Genomic DNA, 13,792 nt, shown 5'->3' with positions numbered 1-13,792 from the left:
GGCGTCCGGGAAGACCGACTTGGCTACGCACTGCCACCGGCACCTCGTTATCGGACGAAACAATATATTATTCACATAGCAGTGCGCCACTTCAGCAGCGCCGCCAGGCCCCCTACATGCCGTAAGGTGATCGCCTTCCACTATCGATAGACACACTGTCTATATGGCAGATCCTTACACATCAAAATATGAAGAATCACAATGAACTTTGTAAGAACACACAATTATAGCTCAGATAAGGCATCTGGTGGGCACATCGACTTTACGAAGGGCTCCCTGTTCAGCACAGACGGCGCAGCGCCTTCTACCAAAGGGCGGCAACGCGAACGAGCTGATAAGCCTGACGTCGATTTCAAACCGAAGGAACTTTTTTGTGACAGAGATTTAGAGTTCACTGCTGAGAATCTCACATCGGCAACCGCTATCGCATCTGCCTTCAGCGAGGAGGACATCGCGCATTTGGATCAGCTCGAGCGTAGGCGCAATCTGCTCTGGAAGAGACGCAGCTTGGAGGAAGAGGAATTTATCAAAGAGGCTCAACGATTAAGGAGCGCTCAGCCGGACGAAGAAACGCAAGAAAGCAAGAAGCCGAAAAAGGACGCTGAACAGGGAAAAGAACGGCGGCATCGCATATCGCTTTTCCGAACCACGCGAGCGGATACTCTGACGTTCGAAAAGGGATCTTATCCCGCCATCCAAATCGCTGTGGTTGGCACCGCTCCTAGCAATTACACGAACGAGGGCAAGAGCGTAGACAACGAAGACAAGGAGGGGCACAAGTCATCCTCAGTGAGTAATTTGGGCATTACAGAACGATCACACGCCTCTGTATCTGCAAAAGGCGGACTCGTGGTGCCCCAAAAGAAATCCTCCAGTGCATTGGCCCTGGTGTCGGGTTACTCGTCTGAGGAAGACGTTTGACCCTCTCCTGCTCAAAGTTTTACGCATCACTGCAAATCTGAGCCGTACAAATGCTAGCGCTTACGTATAGACTTATGGCAGCCAAACGGTTCGTCCCGATGGTTCCATACGGCGTGAAAATAAGCCGTAGCTACCGGGAAAGTAAACGGCAGCAGCGTATTGCCATGGAAACCGCCAGGAAGCAGCGTGAGATGAAAGGCATGCTGCTCGACACTCGTAAAACGTTGCTCATGAGTCTGAGGGACAACACTGGCATCAACTGGTATCGAGCAACCCAGATTCTCAAGCACCTGGAGGTGCATCGCAGGCACCCCAGCGGTGCCACGCAGGCATGGCGCGACAAAATAACGAAAATCGCAGAAACCGTCAAATCTCAGAGGTAAAAAATCTCAGAATGAGGTGTCTCATCCGGATTTCACGAGGATAGGAGGGCAGTTGTGTTGCCACTTCCTATAATCTCGCTCAACAGGCCACAACAGCCAATTGTAAAGTATTATGCAGCACAAGCGACAAACTGGTCACTTTAGATTCATCACACGTATGATACTATACACATAACCCGTGCCAGCTATGTGGATCGGCGGGGGCCCTAAACTCAGGGTTGTGTCAACTACTACCTAACTCTACTGTTGCCCGATGCATATAAAACATTAAATACTGCTGGTTATGCAGGTAGTGTGTTGCCACAAAGGTGCCAGATGGCAACCTGCCTCTTTTGAAGCCTTCTGTTATACCTCTTGGGAATTAAACCACTGCAGCAACTCCGATGCACCGGAAGAGCTGCCGCTTTCGTGGTTTACTGAATCGCCGCAGTTGTCCGAGATTTCCGTGTTGTCGCAGTCGGAGAGCGTGTGGAACACGTAAGCATCACCGGTGTCACATCGAGCCGACATCTGCATACTGCAATGACGGCAGTTAGGGCACGACGTTCCACACATGTTTATCCATTCCCTCGCACACTTCTTGTGAAACACATGCCCGCATGCGTAAGTGAATATCTCTGAAATACGGGTCGTATCGATTGCTTCGCAACAGACGGTACACATCTGGTCGTACCCCCCAGAGATCGGAGTGACCGTCGCGGCGGACGTGTCCCCTATGTTGTACTGATGAACCATATCGGCAAGCGTGGACGGCATGATCGGGTGGTAACCCGAATAGGAGGTTTCAAGCCGTTCAAGCGGAACTCTCCGTTGCGCATCATCGCCGTCTCCGTACAGACGTCCGATGGAATCAGCGTCGAGCTGAGAGGCCAACTTAAACATTAGCAGCTCTCTCTGGTTAGGTGCACAGCGCCTGAGGTGGCGAAGCTGCTCCGCAGACAACAAGTCGGTCAGCCGGGGGTCAACGGGATCTGCAACACGTATGACAAGGAATTGGAGATCGCATTATCTTAACAGTCACGCATGAACCACCTTATCTACCAATGTAGATGCATAAATACTAGAATTGTATGGCACGTGTAAAGTGCCATAGGCAGAAATAACACGGACAGACAATACGACGGCGATTCAATTACCTGCAACCTTTATGGCCGAACGCGCGCCAACACGGCCGCAACTTCCACGCCTAGCGAAGGGACTCATCAAGTCAAAATCGAGGAAAAGCGGAGGCTCCTCACAGTGGTGCTCGAAACCCACCACGCGAAACTGCACTCCGCCGAATCGGAACACGTCATCCACTTGAAACGTTCGCGACCTGCGGCCGCGAAAGTACGGTTCGATACAATCCTTGAGCAGGTTGTACTCGTATGTCGTTGGCAGCGTGTCTCGCAGGGGTGCCACCGACACTGCGGCGCACTCTCCCACGGTGTCCACGCCCAAGTATATCTTCTGCAACAACGTCGTAACTCATTATTTGTGATCACTACGTACCGTTGATGGCCCTATAATTCCTGGACGAGTACACGGGACCGTACGAGACACGAACATCCTGAGGTCCCGCACGGTCAGAGTCCGGCCGGGGTAAAACACCAGGAAGTCCGATGATAGCGTCCCCATCAACACGGAACTGAACATGTTTCGAAATAGATTTTCTGTGGCACTAAGGGTCTGCATGGTAGAGCCATGCGAGTGAGTAGTGTCATCAGCCCTGGGCTCGTCAGAGCGGTTGAGAAAGATCGTCTTGCGAACGCAACTAGCCTTGGATGCCGTACCAATGGATTCCACTTTATAAGGTCCGAATATACGTTCCTGTTGCAACAAACTCGCCCTCGTCAACGTTGCAGAGTGGTGCGACCCTAATAAGTGGCCGACACAACGCTGGACATGTGACTCATTTTCCACGTCCCACAGGAGATCCACCCGACTCAAAACCGGCAATCTTTCGTCGGTATATAGCACCGTATTCTTGCCTATGTATCCACCGGAAGGCTCGCACTTGACCACAACATACTCTATGCTATCGCCCGCCGATGCTGGGGGTTCTCTGCAGGAGAAGGACCTGGTTAGTTCGTACGCGGCACTACAAACGTTGTAAAACGCTGTTGATGCCCCAGTGCTATGGGGACGTTGTGCATGCTCCGAATGAGCGTCACTTCCCCGTGCATTAGAAGAATCCCTCACGGCGTCGCTACCGCGGGAAGATTGAAGATGTTTTCCAGCATCGGCAGCTGGCTCATCCACGCTCTGGGAAACCCTGGGATCCCCCGAGTCATCCTCGTCAATTGATCCATCGGTCAGAGAGAAAGAAGAGCCAGAGTCTCCCTTGTGCGATAGCAGACCCCTGCGATGCACATCAGACACAACGTCGTTGCCATCCGTTGACGTAACCCCTGAGAAAGCACGCGCAAGAGTCGCGAAGCTACGTTTAGTTCGCCTCACTACTAGCGTAGATCCCTCAGTCAGAAAGCGGCGACTGCAGCGATATTCGCCCAGCGTTCGCGCCAACGACTCCCAGTCACCGGCGCCTCTGGTTGCTAGGTGCAGCCGCTCAAGCACAACAGAATCGCCGCTTCCATTGTCCGCAGAGCCAAACAGAAACCCGCAGTGCGGAGAGGTCATATTGGACGTAAACGACCCATGGCGAGGTGCCGCGCCGTTACAGTGTGTAGCAGCACCATCGTACAAGCCTAAGAGTCCACACAAAGCAAATTTACCTCCGTCGTTCCAGACAGAGGGGTATCACAGGCATATTTCCTCGCTGTAAACCACTGTAAAGGCATCAAAGAGGCCAGGATGAGATTCATACAGGTGCCTACCTGCATAGCGATCGTAGCAGCGCCTTACTGGATTCTGTACAACAAAACCGCCTTGTAAGTAAACTAGTGGTGACTGTTGCAACACTTGTTGCCAGGAAGGATAATTTTAACAATGGAGGTCTGGCGCTCCGAGCTATCGGCTACTACATTCTAGCGAACGGCGTCAAGGTGAGCAGACATGGCAACGCAGCCCCGCTGTGACACATTTGCCGCACATCTCATTGCGGCAAGTGATGCGTGATTTGTGTAGTATGTAATGTTGCCGCCATCGGCTCTCCACGCGGCACTGAGTGTGTAAAGCCTGTGCTACGCCTTTGACTATTATGCACGAATGTGTGCGCAGTTGCATCAACATGCTTGCAGGTACTCGCCATGGCTACAGGGATCCCGTCGTTGCTAGGTCACTACCTTATCGGAGAGGTATGTCGTGCATGTCCGGGGAAGAAACTAGACATCAGGAAATGGTGATGGCGATTCTCGACTGTGCTCTGTGTTTGGGCCTAGTGATGCCGCTCAGGGGAAAGTAGGTTCTTAAACTTAACTACAAACTAACAATGCCCGAAGGACCAATGCCAACGCCAACGTCAGCAGCATCGTCCTGGGTATCGGACTCGGCTGGTCGCTGCCCGAGAACATTGGCAGGATGCTGTTCGAGACCGTGGCCACCATAAGGGATTTGGACCAAACTGACGGGCTGCTCTACGCAGCACTGCGGTCAAACTTCGCTGTGCTGTCGTCGGTTATGTTCACGGCGCTGTTATTCCTCTGGCAACGAGACAAAAGTAACCGATACCGTTACGTGGTCATGATGAGCATCGCAATGATAGTCTGCACAGTAATGTCGTCGTAAGTTGCTGAAAACGAAGCAGAGGGTCATGCTACGGCAGGTTCAACACCGTTGAATATGGCCAGGTTTCTCCTAAAAACTTTATCTTCCTGGCAACGCAGGCGGCGTTGGCACTGCTACTTGGACTGGCAGTGAGAATAGCTTTCAACAGGCAGAACACAAAGCAACACCCGGAGTGAATCCTAAACACGTTTTCGCACACTACCCTGTCGCGCCATGCATAGCGTGTAACGTTGGCCCTACCCTGGCCGCAATCGCGCGCCGTGTTACTGCACATCCATATGCGCGTTAATATCAACAAAATGACAGGCACTGTAATTATGGCGCTCATCGCCGTGGTATGTTTGCGAAGAGGACAACACATCGACCGCAGGCCAACGGCTCGGAGGACATCGAATTTGTGACTGTGGTCGACGTTTTACGGCGCGCCGGAGTCAACGTTACCGTTGCATCCGTCCACAAGGAAAAGGCAGTTACTCTGGCCCATGGAACAAAGGTCACTGCCGACGCTCTGATCGACGACGTTGCCAACAAAACCTTCGACCTTATCGTCGTTCCGGGAGGATTGCCGGGTTCCACGTACTGCGCCGAGTCCGCGACACTCATTAAGATGCTGAACGAACAAAAAAGTGCCAACAGGTACTACGGCGCTATATGCGCGGCACCTGCTGTCGTTCTCGCGGCGGGCGGAATCCTAGACAAGGAAACCGCCGCCGTGGCCTACCCTGGATTCGAGGATGCGCTTCCCAAGGTTGGAACTGGCCGTGTGTGCGTGTCAAACAGATGCGGTAAGTTGCATTCTAATGTACGCGCGCACTAAGATGTTGGCCGGCATCCTAGTGCGGCCGCCAACCGATCGAAGGGGTTAGGCCTCTTCCATTGAGGTGTGTGCGTGCGAAGTACCGTGCCAACGAACAGTGTTGTTTGCATGGGCGTCTATTTTTATTTGAGAAGTTTGATGGCATATAAAACGTGTTCAGTCACGTCCAAGGGACCAGGGACTGCCATGGAGTTCGCCCTCAAACTTGTGGAGGTGCTTTGCGGGTCGCAGAAGATGAACCAGCTCAAGAATGGGATGCTTGTCCAGGCCGACCTATGATTCACGCCTTGATGCCGAGAGCATCCGGAAGACGCTTGAGCAAAAACAGCAGCCGGCTGATGCCTTATGATATCCGAACACTAAACATGTACACCGACATAGCACTCACACACATACATGTCACAACGCAAGTAGTGACAAAACAAGCAAGGTGAAAGCACGCCGTGCACAGTCTCGCGTTGCAGCCGATAGCGAACGTACCCGTAAACACTTAATAAAACTGCGATCAGTGGAACGTGGAAGTGGTGCGCGTGGACTCGTGATATCTCTACGCTTGCGTCTAGCACCGAACGAAGAGTTTGGTAGAAGACTCGGTTGAACTCGTCATCGAGATGCAACTTTGACAAGACTGCGGGTGGTTTCCGCAGATCCAGCAATTTAATGAAACGCTTCAGAGACCGTATACTGGTGCACACGGCGGTCATAAAGGCGCTGGATCGGTGCTGGTTCTTGTTCTGAGTTACAATGAGTGACAAGCAGGACGGGAGACCGCAGGCAACGTGAACATCCGCAAAACCTACACGGTACACAAGACGCTGAAGCAACTGCAGCTCAAACGACAGCCAACGCAGCAGCAGTTGACCGCGGTTGCGCTGTGCAACTGGCGGGGGAGCCGATACACCCTTTTCCGCGGCCTTCTTTACACACTTGCCGCCGGCTTTCGCAGTGATGCGCGATGATTTTTTACCCATCCACGACACAATAGCATTACGATGAATAAAATATCATAGTTTGACGCAGTAACCCGATAGCGCCGATCACAGCGTCAGGGTCACTCCTCAATCTCGGTGATCTGCTCCGACTCCTCCTCGTCCGTCGCGGGCGCTGCTGTCGGCGTCCGTTCCGCTGGCCGCGGTGAAGCGGATCCGCGTCCCGCCTCTTTTCGCTGTGCAATGCGCTGAAGCTCCTCTCTGGCTCGCATGGAAGGCGACTTGGCAAGACGTGGACCAGCAGCAGCGGACGACGACGATGAAGATTTTGCGTGACTCGAGTGCTTAACCGTCTTTGTACGGCCTTCCTCACGTTCATGAGGCTCCTTCTCGCGTTTGAAAAACATATCTGGCTTTTCGATCATCGTCCCCAAAACCATCTCGCTGGACTGAATGGCTTTGAAGCAATAGGGGTCAGGTGACAGCGGCCGGAAGAAAGACCCAGCCATGATCTTCGAAACCGCCTTAACGGTCATGCCGTTACGCGAAGCGCGGCGCGCAATGGCCCTTAGGGTTTTTATAATGCAGAAAATGCAATCCTTCTGAGTAGGCTGGAACTCGTTGGTGACCTTAGCCATCATCTGAACCAGCTCTTCGTTCGAGCTGCCTTGTAGCAAGGCATTCTTTAGCGTTATGTAGGCCTTTGGCCCAATCAGCCCGCCGACGTGCGTGTCTACCAAGAGCCTGAACAGCGCCACTGCCGTTTCAGGAGAGTCCACGGCGCACCCCTCACCCAACAGCTCATATGCTCCGACAGCGGCGTATAGAACATCAGGGCTGCATTGCAGGTTCAGCAAGTTAGGCGTGTCAATAATTTCCGGCGATTCTATTTTTGCCAAGACGTGCGCAACTGCTGGCGGAATCAGCGGGAAGCCCTTGAACGGGCAGCCCACTCGCATTGCCAAAACCCACATTTCAGTGCCAAACACAGACAGCGGCATTCCTATGCCAAGCGCAATCTCTTCAGCGCGCTGTACGGAGTATGGGAAGTTCCGCAGCATGTTCTTCGTGTCAAGTCTCAGAGCCTTCAGCAGGTCGCCCAGCTTGTCAACGAACTCGATCTTCTCCCAGACTCGGGCCTTCGCAAACGGTGTCATGCACGTGAGCATCGTCTTAGTGGTGTACGCGGAATGGATCATGTACACCTTTACCAAATTCTTCTTCGATCCCTTGGGGAGCATGTCATACCCTGACAGAAATGTAATTTGCGTTGTTTAACGGTAAAGCAGAAAAACATATAACTGTGAACACTATATAGTACACAAAGCTGCGATAAGCTGGGGACAAACCGCGTCGAAAACGGGAACGAACAGGATTGTAACACGGGGATGCGGCAAAGCAGAGAAGACGTATAATACGTAAAGCAGCATCAGCATGATTTCACGTATCCGTATAGGTTGCAAGCGAAATATTTGGTTACCCATAACCAAATTAAGTCATCATGTATGTTGATCACCTCCATTATGTAACACGTACGTAGCATGCATGATACCACAATTGCAATGGCCAATATAACTTACACTGGTTGACGAAATTGTAAGAATTGTAATCGGACCATGTTGTGCACGTTTGACAGACCAGGAGCGAATACTTGGCGCTGCAGAAACGGTTCAGCTTCTTTACCATGAGACGCAAGGCATCTTCGTGATTGCTGCGCACACGGGCGGAAACGGACGGTACGACAAGTATCACAGCCTCCCCTGAAGGTCCTTTACCCAGGTATTTGATCAGATTGGGCTCATCAAACCTGCGTATAGATATGAGCGAGGCGTTTGCGATGACGCATGAAAGCGCGCAATGCTACACATCGACGGCAAAGTGAATGAAACGTGTACACATCGGCACGCAGACATGTATAGTGGCCAAGAGGATGACGGAGCCTTACCCCTCCTCATTGAAGTCCTCGGAGAGCATCTGCGCATAACTCTTCCCGTACTGCTCGGTAGACTCAGCGTCCGAGTCATACGGAACGGAGTAGAGCGCAATTCCTGACGCCATCGTTAGCGAAATGCTAAACAGATAACAGTGGTTTCGAATTCAGAGACCATCGGTGCGAAACACCATCGCATATGCACGTGCAAGGTGCCCGGCTGTCAACAACTGCGGTGAATCAAGTGAACTTAAAACTGATGTGGCACGAATCTAGGAGCCAGTATATTATAGGGTGTATTTTTATTGCAAAATATTCGGCGCACATACGGCCGATTTTGTCTGCGCCGTCCCCGCGGAGCCCCTAGAACGATAGACACATGCCCTAAAGCGCCGGACATGCCGCTAACATTAGCTCCATACCACAGCTGGCGATACAATGAGTCAAACCCTCGGGATTGTGATCGTTGCACTGGCACTTAGGCATGCAAATATATTACCGATTAAAGTCTTATGCCCACGTCATAGCTACTCATCCTGTATCTTGTTTGACGGTTTGAATCGTCCTTCCATCATCCAGAACGCCGGCGTATTGGGGCGGTCTGGTGTGGTTGAGATCATATGAGACGATATTTCGTTGGACATGTACTGACGGCTGACTAGTTGGACGCGCTGCCTGGTGTTCTCAGCCTTTTCGGTGCCGCGATAGTAGGCGGCGACCGTGTCTTCCATTGTTCGCATCTCTTGCACTTTCCTAACGGCCTCCATATCACCGCTACGTAACGCATCAGCAAGTCGCCGGTTCTCCTTGGTCGAAGACGTGAGCTCTCCAATCTCGCGACGAACAACCTTGTATGCATCAACCGCCTCCTTGTGGAGCTTCGTGGATCTGTCGTAGCGTTCCACCAAGCTGTCGAGCACCTCTTTGCGCACGGTCTCCGCGGCGCGCACCTTGGCCGACAATTCCTCGATTTCGGCAGTAAGTTGGTTGTGCCGTGCAATGAGTTCCTTTCGCTTATCTCCAAGCGTGGGGTCGGGATCCTCGATGGTGAACTTCACCGGTAGCGTGTGTACGATCTGCAACCTCGTCGAGTGGTACGACTTCGTTGCTTCACGCTGTTCTTTCACGAGGGAAGCGGAAATTCGACCGTAAGATTTGTACAATGCGTTGCTCTTCGCCGATTGCGTCTTTAATTTGCCGAGCTCAAGCAAAAACCGGTCCTGCGGACACCAATGGAACTGGCGCAAGAGCAAAGACCTTACCGGCTCAGCAGCAGACGCGGTAGATTGTGGTTTTGCAGATAAGACGAAGGGCGAATTGGATATGTCCTTGCCCATCAAAGTGACTGAAACGCGTCATACATCAGCATCCCGACAACATTAACCAACCGCGCAACTGGCTGAAAGACGCCGTGTCCTCCGCGTCACATATCACCCGGTGCTGCAAAAATTTAACCAGCTGCACGCCAACTTCAGTGGACGCACCTGGCCGTTCTTGCAGTCGAAAAGCGAGATCAACTTCGCCGCACCGATGCACGTGGCTACGAAAGGCGTTCCCCCCCTAATAACGTAATGACGCCAAGCTACCAAATCGCAGCACACGACGCTGTAAGACGAAGTCTCCAACATGTGTCACAGCTTCAACGCTTATGTATGAATGCACGGGTTAAAACGCTTGCAGCGTGGTCTGTGTTTGAAAATGCGCAAAAAGGACGTCTCACCCCCCACTCAGCGTTCAACATACACAACACAACCATTAGCGCGAACACCTACGTGCGAAGCTTGTTGCCGAAGTTATCTTTCGCGGTTATGATAAACTCCTGAAGCGCTTTGCAGACTCAAAACTGGTGTTTACCTTCTGTTGCGATGAATAGCCTTTCTGCGGCACGCCTGTCCGGAATATGCATCGCGACCACGGCAACTCACATGTCAGTGTTGACGTATACGAAGACGCCTCAGAAGGCTCGACGTTGATATCGAATGGCGAACCTGAGAACGATCAGGGGAGTGAGCATGCACCACTACCTGCGATATGCTCCCCAGAAGGAAGAAGCACGGAAAGCGTCCAAACGCCAGCGATCTCGACCATGTACCTTAGCTGTGCACGATTATAAGACCCGTACACACAACTCCACCTTGTAACTGTTGCAGTCCAACGCCTCCACGTACGCCTCCCGGCGTATAACCGCCTCATCCGAGGCGAACTCATCCCCTCGGAAGGACAGAAAAGCTCTTAATGAGGCGACTCCTCTACGACTCTTGCACCCTTTCTCGTCATATAGCTCTACTATGCCCTGCGGACCGCTTATATGGCGTTCATTGCTCGGAAAATACCTCAAGACAGCGACCGGCGAGTCCACCGCGAAAGGCTGATCCGCGATATCGGCATCGAGACGCGCACACATCTGGGATTTCAACCCATCTGGCAGTGGGAAAAGGCGCAACGAAGCCGCCTTGCTCTATATCGCAGATCATCGCTACAGATCGTGTGAGAACTTTGGCAGTCCTCTACGACGTGAATCTGAATCACGGGTGCAGAGGGCTGCTGCGGCGCGCCTCCGCAATGATACACCGTATTTCGCAGCACGTTTTTATAATGACACGATGTGAATGAGTTTTGCGCGTGACAAAGTAGGTAACGTGACGTTTTACCTGTCTGACTTGCTGGCGAAGCTTGAGTAAGCTTCCACCAAACAAAGCGACAGTTACCTATAAAAGACACTGCTATAACTCAGAAATACGCACCAGCAAAACATTAGCCATGTAGCAGCGGAGGAGGCGATAAGCAGACAGACACGTCTACAACTTGTCGGCAGTAATACGGCATAAATGATTTGAGGTCTCTGCAAACGTGACCAACACGAATCAATGATCAAATAAAACCTCTAAAAATAAACAGCTACACACAGACAGTGTGGAAGATAACGAAGGCCGCCATAGACACACAGAGCTAGGTAACTAAGTGGAAGGCAGTGTTCTATAAGCGCGAAAACTCATTGACACATTTCACATAAAGTGCCAGACTCATATTGTCATCTTGCGTGGCACACACACACAAGCCGCGCGAAAATCTGTTGCCTTCGTCAGCCTCACACAGGGACAACACCAGCAACCAGTCCTTAGCCTGCACACACCACGGCGCAATCCACACGCACGGCACACAAACATCCAACAGTGTACATTAGAAGCGTAACTAGGCCCTCGATTGGGGCACACAAGGAAACAACAGACGGCGCTTACGCTAATGTGCACGTGCGCACGCAACTGAGATTCGGCATCTGGACCTCGTGACTAGTGAAACGAGCCCTCACACAGATCTGCAGTGCCATCATTGTAGCGTGTTGAATCTGCGAGCTCGCTTTTGAGGTCGCAGGTGCAGGCGTGATCATCGGCAAGGGACCCCCGAGATTCCACACTTGGCGCACAAAGAAGATGCGACCTTGAGCCGCATATGTGCACTGTGTATTTTTTTGGTGTGTAGAGATAGATATACGGACTGCGATTCACACGCGAGGGATCAGGCAGGAACTCTTGCGCATCCACGTACTGGTCCGACGGCACTTGACGTTGGACGGGAAAGCTAGGTGCAGCTCAGCACACGCGCGACGCCCCCTAAGAGTCCTCCGAGGCGTATTATAACGTGTAAAAAAGGTGGCAGTTGTGGCGGCAACAGGATGCTCGCCCTCGATGCTCTCAATCACAAGCAGCCTGGTCTCTCCGATCATCAGGAGGTCCACAAGGCACAACGGCTGTTCGGCGCGGACAATGCAGTGGCAGACAGGTGGAAGACTTACGGCAAGCCGAAACGCGAAAGCTCGAGCCAGGCGTTTTTCTTCATGTATCAGATGAAACTGCTCAACACACTCGGACTTGTGAAGTCGGTATGCAGGCCGTGGGGGACGCTTCCGCACGGCAATGACTTTGCCTACCATTTCCACAAGATTGCAACAACGAACAGCATAAAGCTCCTGCAGTGCTACGAGTCTGTGTTCCGCAGCATCTACGATAGGTTCGACGCAGAAGCTGCCGACCCCGAAAATGCCACTGCGTCCCTCTGGGCCAAGGTGGAGGATGTCGACTACTTCAAGATAATCTACAGGCTGGAATGCATGCGCAACAATAAGCCGTTTGACAACGACAGCTACAACGAAGTCCTGGAACAGACCATGCACAACGTTGAGCTTCAGCTAGAAATGGAGCAGACGCAGGAGCGTAGCAATTTCGACGAGGTGCCAACTTGGGGCAAGTTCAACTGGGAGTCTAAGAACAGGCAGTATTCGCTCAGTGGGCTGGACGATGAAACGGCGCTGCCTTCCGACATAGACTTGGACATCGCCGCCGCCGTTCATGTGGCCGACCTGGCGGATGACGAATTCGACAACTCAGATCTCATAAACACGAGCACAAACGCAATCGAATTCGCCGAGGGGTATTTGGGCGAGCAGAGCGGTGAACGCGAGACCAGCGATGGCAACCACCGGCCGTACAACACGCGCAACCAGAACGACTTCGACAAACTCGTGATGAACGTGCTCTCCAAGCAGCCGCGGGCGTCTCAAACTGTGTACAATACTCGAGTGAACAAAACGCAGCGCAATGCGTCATCAGAGTCGCGTGTGAACACCAGGCAGAAGGCTGTCTCCAGGCGCTCCGCTCTGAACAGCAAGGATGACGAGGATTTTGTCACCGAGCTGCCTACAAGATCAACCTCCGCACGAAAGAGGGATGAAGATTCTAGGAGGAGGAGAAGAAGGCGCAGTGAGCCTACGGTATCAAATGAGACGTACGTCAAGGTGCCGCCTTCGTCCAAGCCTGAGGTGCCGTCGGACGAAACGCACGCCAACAGGAACATAAACGTCGTATCTGCAAGTGTCTCCTACGACAAACGGCAGCAGAGGTTTATGGCCCAGTGGAAGACGCGAGAGGGAACCAAACACTCGAAGTCTTTCTACGCAAAGAGGTATGCGACGCCGCTGATGGCTCGGAAGCATGCTGAGCTCTACAAAATGTACATTCTGCAACATAGAGGGAAGGTGGTGCAAGACGTGCCGGAACCCACCTACGAACAGCTTGCGGCGCAAAATTTCCAGGCGCTGGACGACATCAATATATCCGACATCGCCTTCTTGGACGAGCTCGACTGAGAG

At 52.4% G+C, this 13,792-nt stretch overlaps 9 protein-coding genes across 9 annotated transcripts; 5 read left to right on the top strand and 4 right to left on the bottom strand.

Annotated features, from left to right (window-relative positions):
• Positions 1–201: 201 nt before the first annotated feature.
• On the top strand, positions 202–921 carry BBBOND_0206700 (hypothetical protein, conserved; the record flags this gene model as incomplete). The annotated part of the gene is made up of 1 exon (XM_012912244.1): positions 202–921. The coding sequence occupies one exon, from the start codon at positions 202–204 to the stop codon at positions 919–921; it is 720 nt and encodes a 239-aa protein (XP_012767698.1).
• A 50-nt stretch (positions 922–971) lies between these two features.
• Positions 972–1,304, top strand: BBBOND_0206690 (hypothetical protein, conserved; the record flags this gene model as incomplete). Its single annotated transcript, XM_012912243.1, has 1 exon — positions 972–1,304. One exon carries the CDS (start codon positions 972–974, stop codon positions 1,302–1,304), a length of 333 nt encoding a protein of 110 aa, XP_012767697.1.
• Positions 1,305–1,649: 345 nt separating this feature from the next.
• On the bottom strand, positions 1,650–3,923 carry BBBOND_0206680 (hypothetical protein, conserved; the record flags this gene model as incomplete). Its single annotated transcript, XM_012912242.1, has 3 exons — positions 1,650–2,275; positions 2,441–2,753; positions 2,796–3,923. 3 exons carry the CDS (start codon positions 3,921–3,923, stop codon positions 1,650–1,652), a joined length of 2,067 nt encoding a protein of 688 aa, XP_012767696.1.
• A 174-nt stretch (positions 3,924–4,097) lies between these two features.
• BBBOND_0206670 (membrane protein, putative) lies at positions 4,098–4,970 on the top strand (the record flags this gene model as incomplete). The annotated part of the gene is made up of 5 exons (XM_012912241.1): positions 4,098–4,174; positions 4,216–4,288; positions 4,484–4,540; positions 4,579–4,643; positions 4,685–4,970. 5 exons carry the CDS (start codon positions 4,098–4,100, stop codon positions 4,968–4,970), a joined length of 558 nt encoding a protein of 185 aa, XP_012767695.1.
• Positions 4,971–5,269: 299 nt separating this feature from the next.
• BBBOND_0206660 (4-methyl-5(B-hydroxyethyl)-thiazol monophosphate biosynthesis enzyme, putative) lies at positions 5,270–6,066 on the top strand (the record flags this gene model as incomplete). The annotated part of the gene is made up of 3 exons (XM_012912240.1): positions 5,270–5,305; positions 5,341–5,755; positions 5,948–6,066. The coding sequence occupies 3 exons, from the start codon at positions 5,270–5,272 to the stop codon at positions 6,064–6,066; spliced, it is 570 nt and encodes a 189-aa protein (XP_012767694.1).
• Positions 6,067–6,146: 80 nt separating this feature from the next.
• Positions 6,147–6,758, bottom strand: BBBOND_0206650 (hypothetical protein; the record flags this gene model as incomplete). The annotated part of the gene is made up of 1 exon (XM_012912239.1): positions 6,147–6,758. The coding sequence occupies one exon, from the start codon at positions 6,756–6,758 to the stop codon at positions 6,147–6,149; it is 612 nt and encodes a 203-aa protein (XP_012767693.1).
• An 80-nt stretch (positions 6,759–6,838) lies between these two features.
• BBBOND_0206640 (RhoGAP domain containing protein, putative) lies at positions 6,839–8,774 on the bottom strand (the record flags this gene model as incomplete). The annotated part of the gene is made up of 3 exons (XM_012912238.1): positions 6,839–7,965; positions 8,297–8,523; positions 8,662–8,774. The coding sequence occupies 3 exons, from the start codon at positions 8,772–8,774 to the stop codon at positions 6,839–6,841; spliced, it is 1,467 nt and encodes a 488-aa protein (XP_012767692.1).
• Positions 8,775–9,173: 399 nt separating this feature from the next.
• Positions 9,174–11,050, bottom strand: BBBOND_0206630 (hypothetical protein, conserved; the record flags this gene model as incomplete). Its single annotated transcript, XM_012912237.1, has 9 exons — positions 9,174–9,866; positions 9,909–9,991; positions 10,035–10,086; positions 10,131–10,206; positions 10,419–10,465; positions 10,501–10,535; positions 10,572–10,634; positions 10,671–10,743; positions 10,769–11,050. 9 exons carry the CDS (start codon positions 11,048–11,050, stop codon positions 9,174–9,176), a joined length of 1,404 nt encoding a protein of 467 aa, XP_012767691.1.
• A 1,269-nt stretch (positions 11,051–12,319) lies between these two features.
• Positions 12,320–13,789, top strand: BBBOND_0206620 (hypothetical protein, conserved; the record flags this gene model as incomplete). Its single annotated transcript, XM_012912236.1, has 1 exon — positions 12,320–13,789. The coding sequence occupies one exon, from the start codon at positions 12,320–12,322 to the stop codon at positions 13,787–13,789; it is 1,470 nt and encodes a 489-aa protein (XP_012767690.1).
• Positions 13,790–13,792: the final 3 nt, after the last annotated feature.

The sequence above is a fragment of the Babesia bigemina genome, assembly GCF_000981445.1.
Source record: "Babesia bigemina genome assembly Bbig001, chromosome : II".
Taxonomy (NCBI): Eukaryota; Apicomplexa; class Aconoidasida; order Piroplasmida; family Babesiidae; genus Babesia; species Babesia bigemina.
This window is presented reverse-complemented; position numbering and strand designations above follow the sequence as displayed.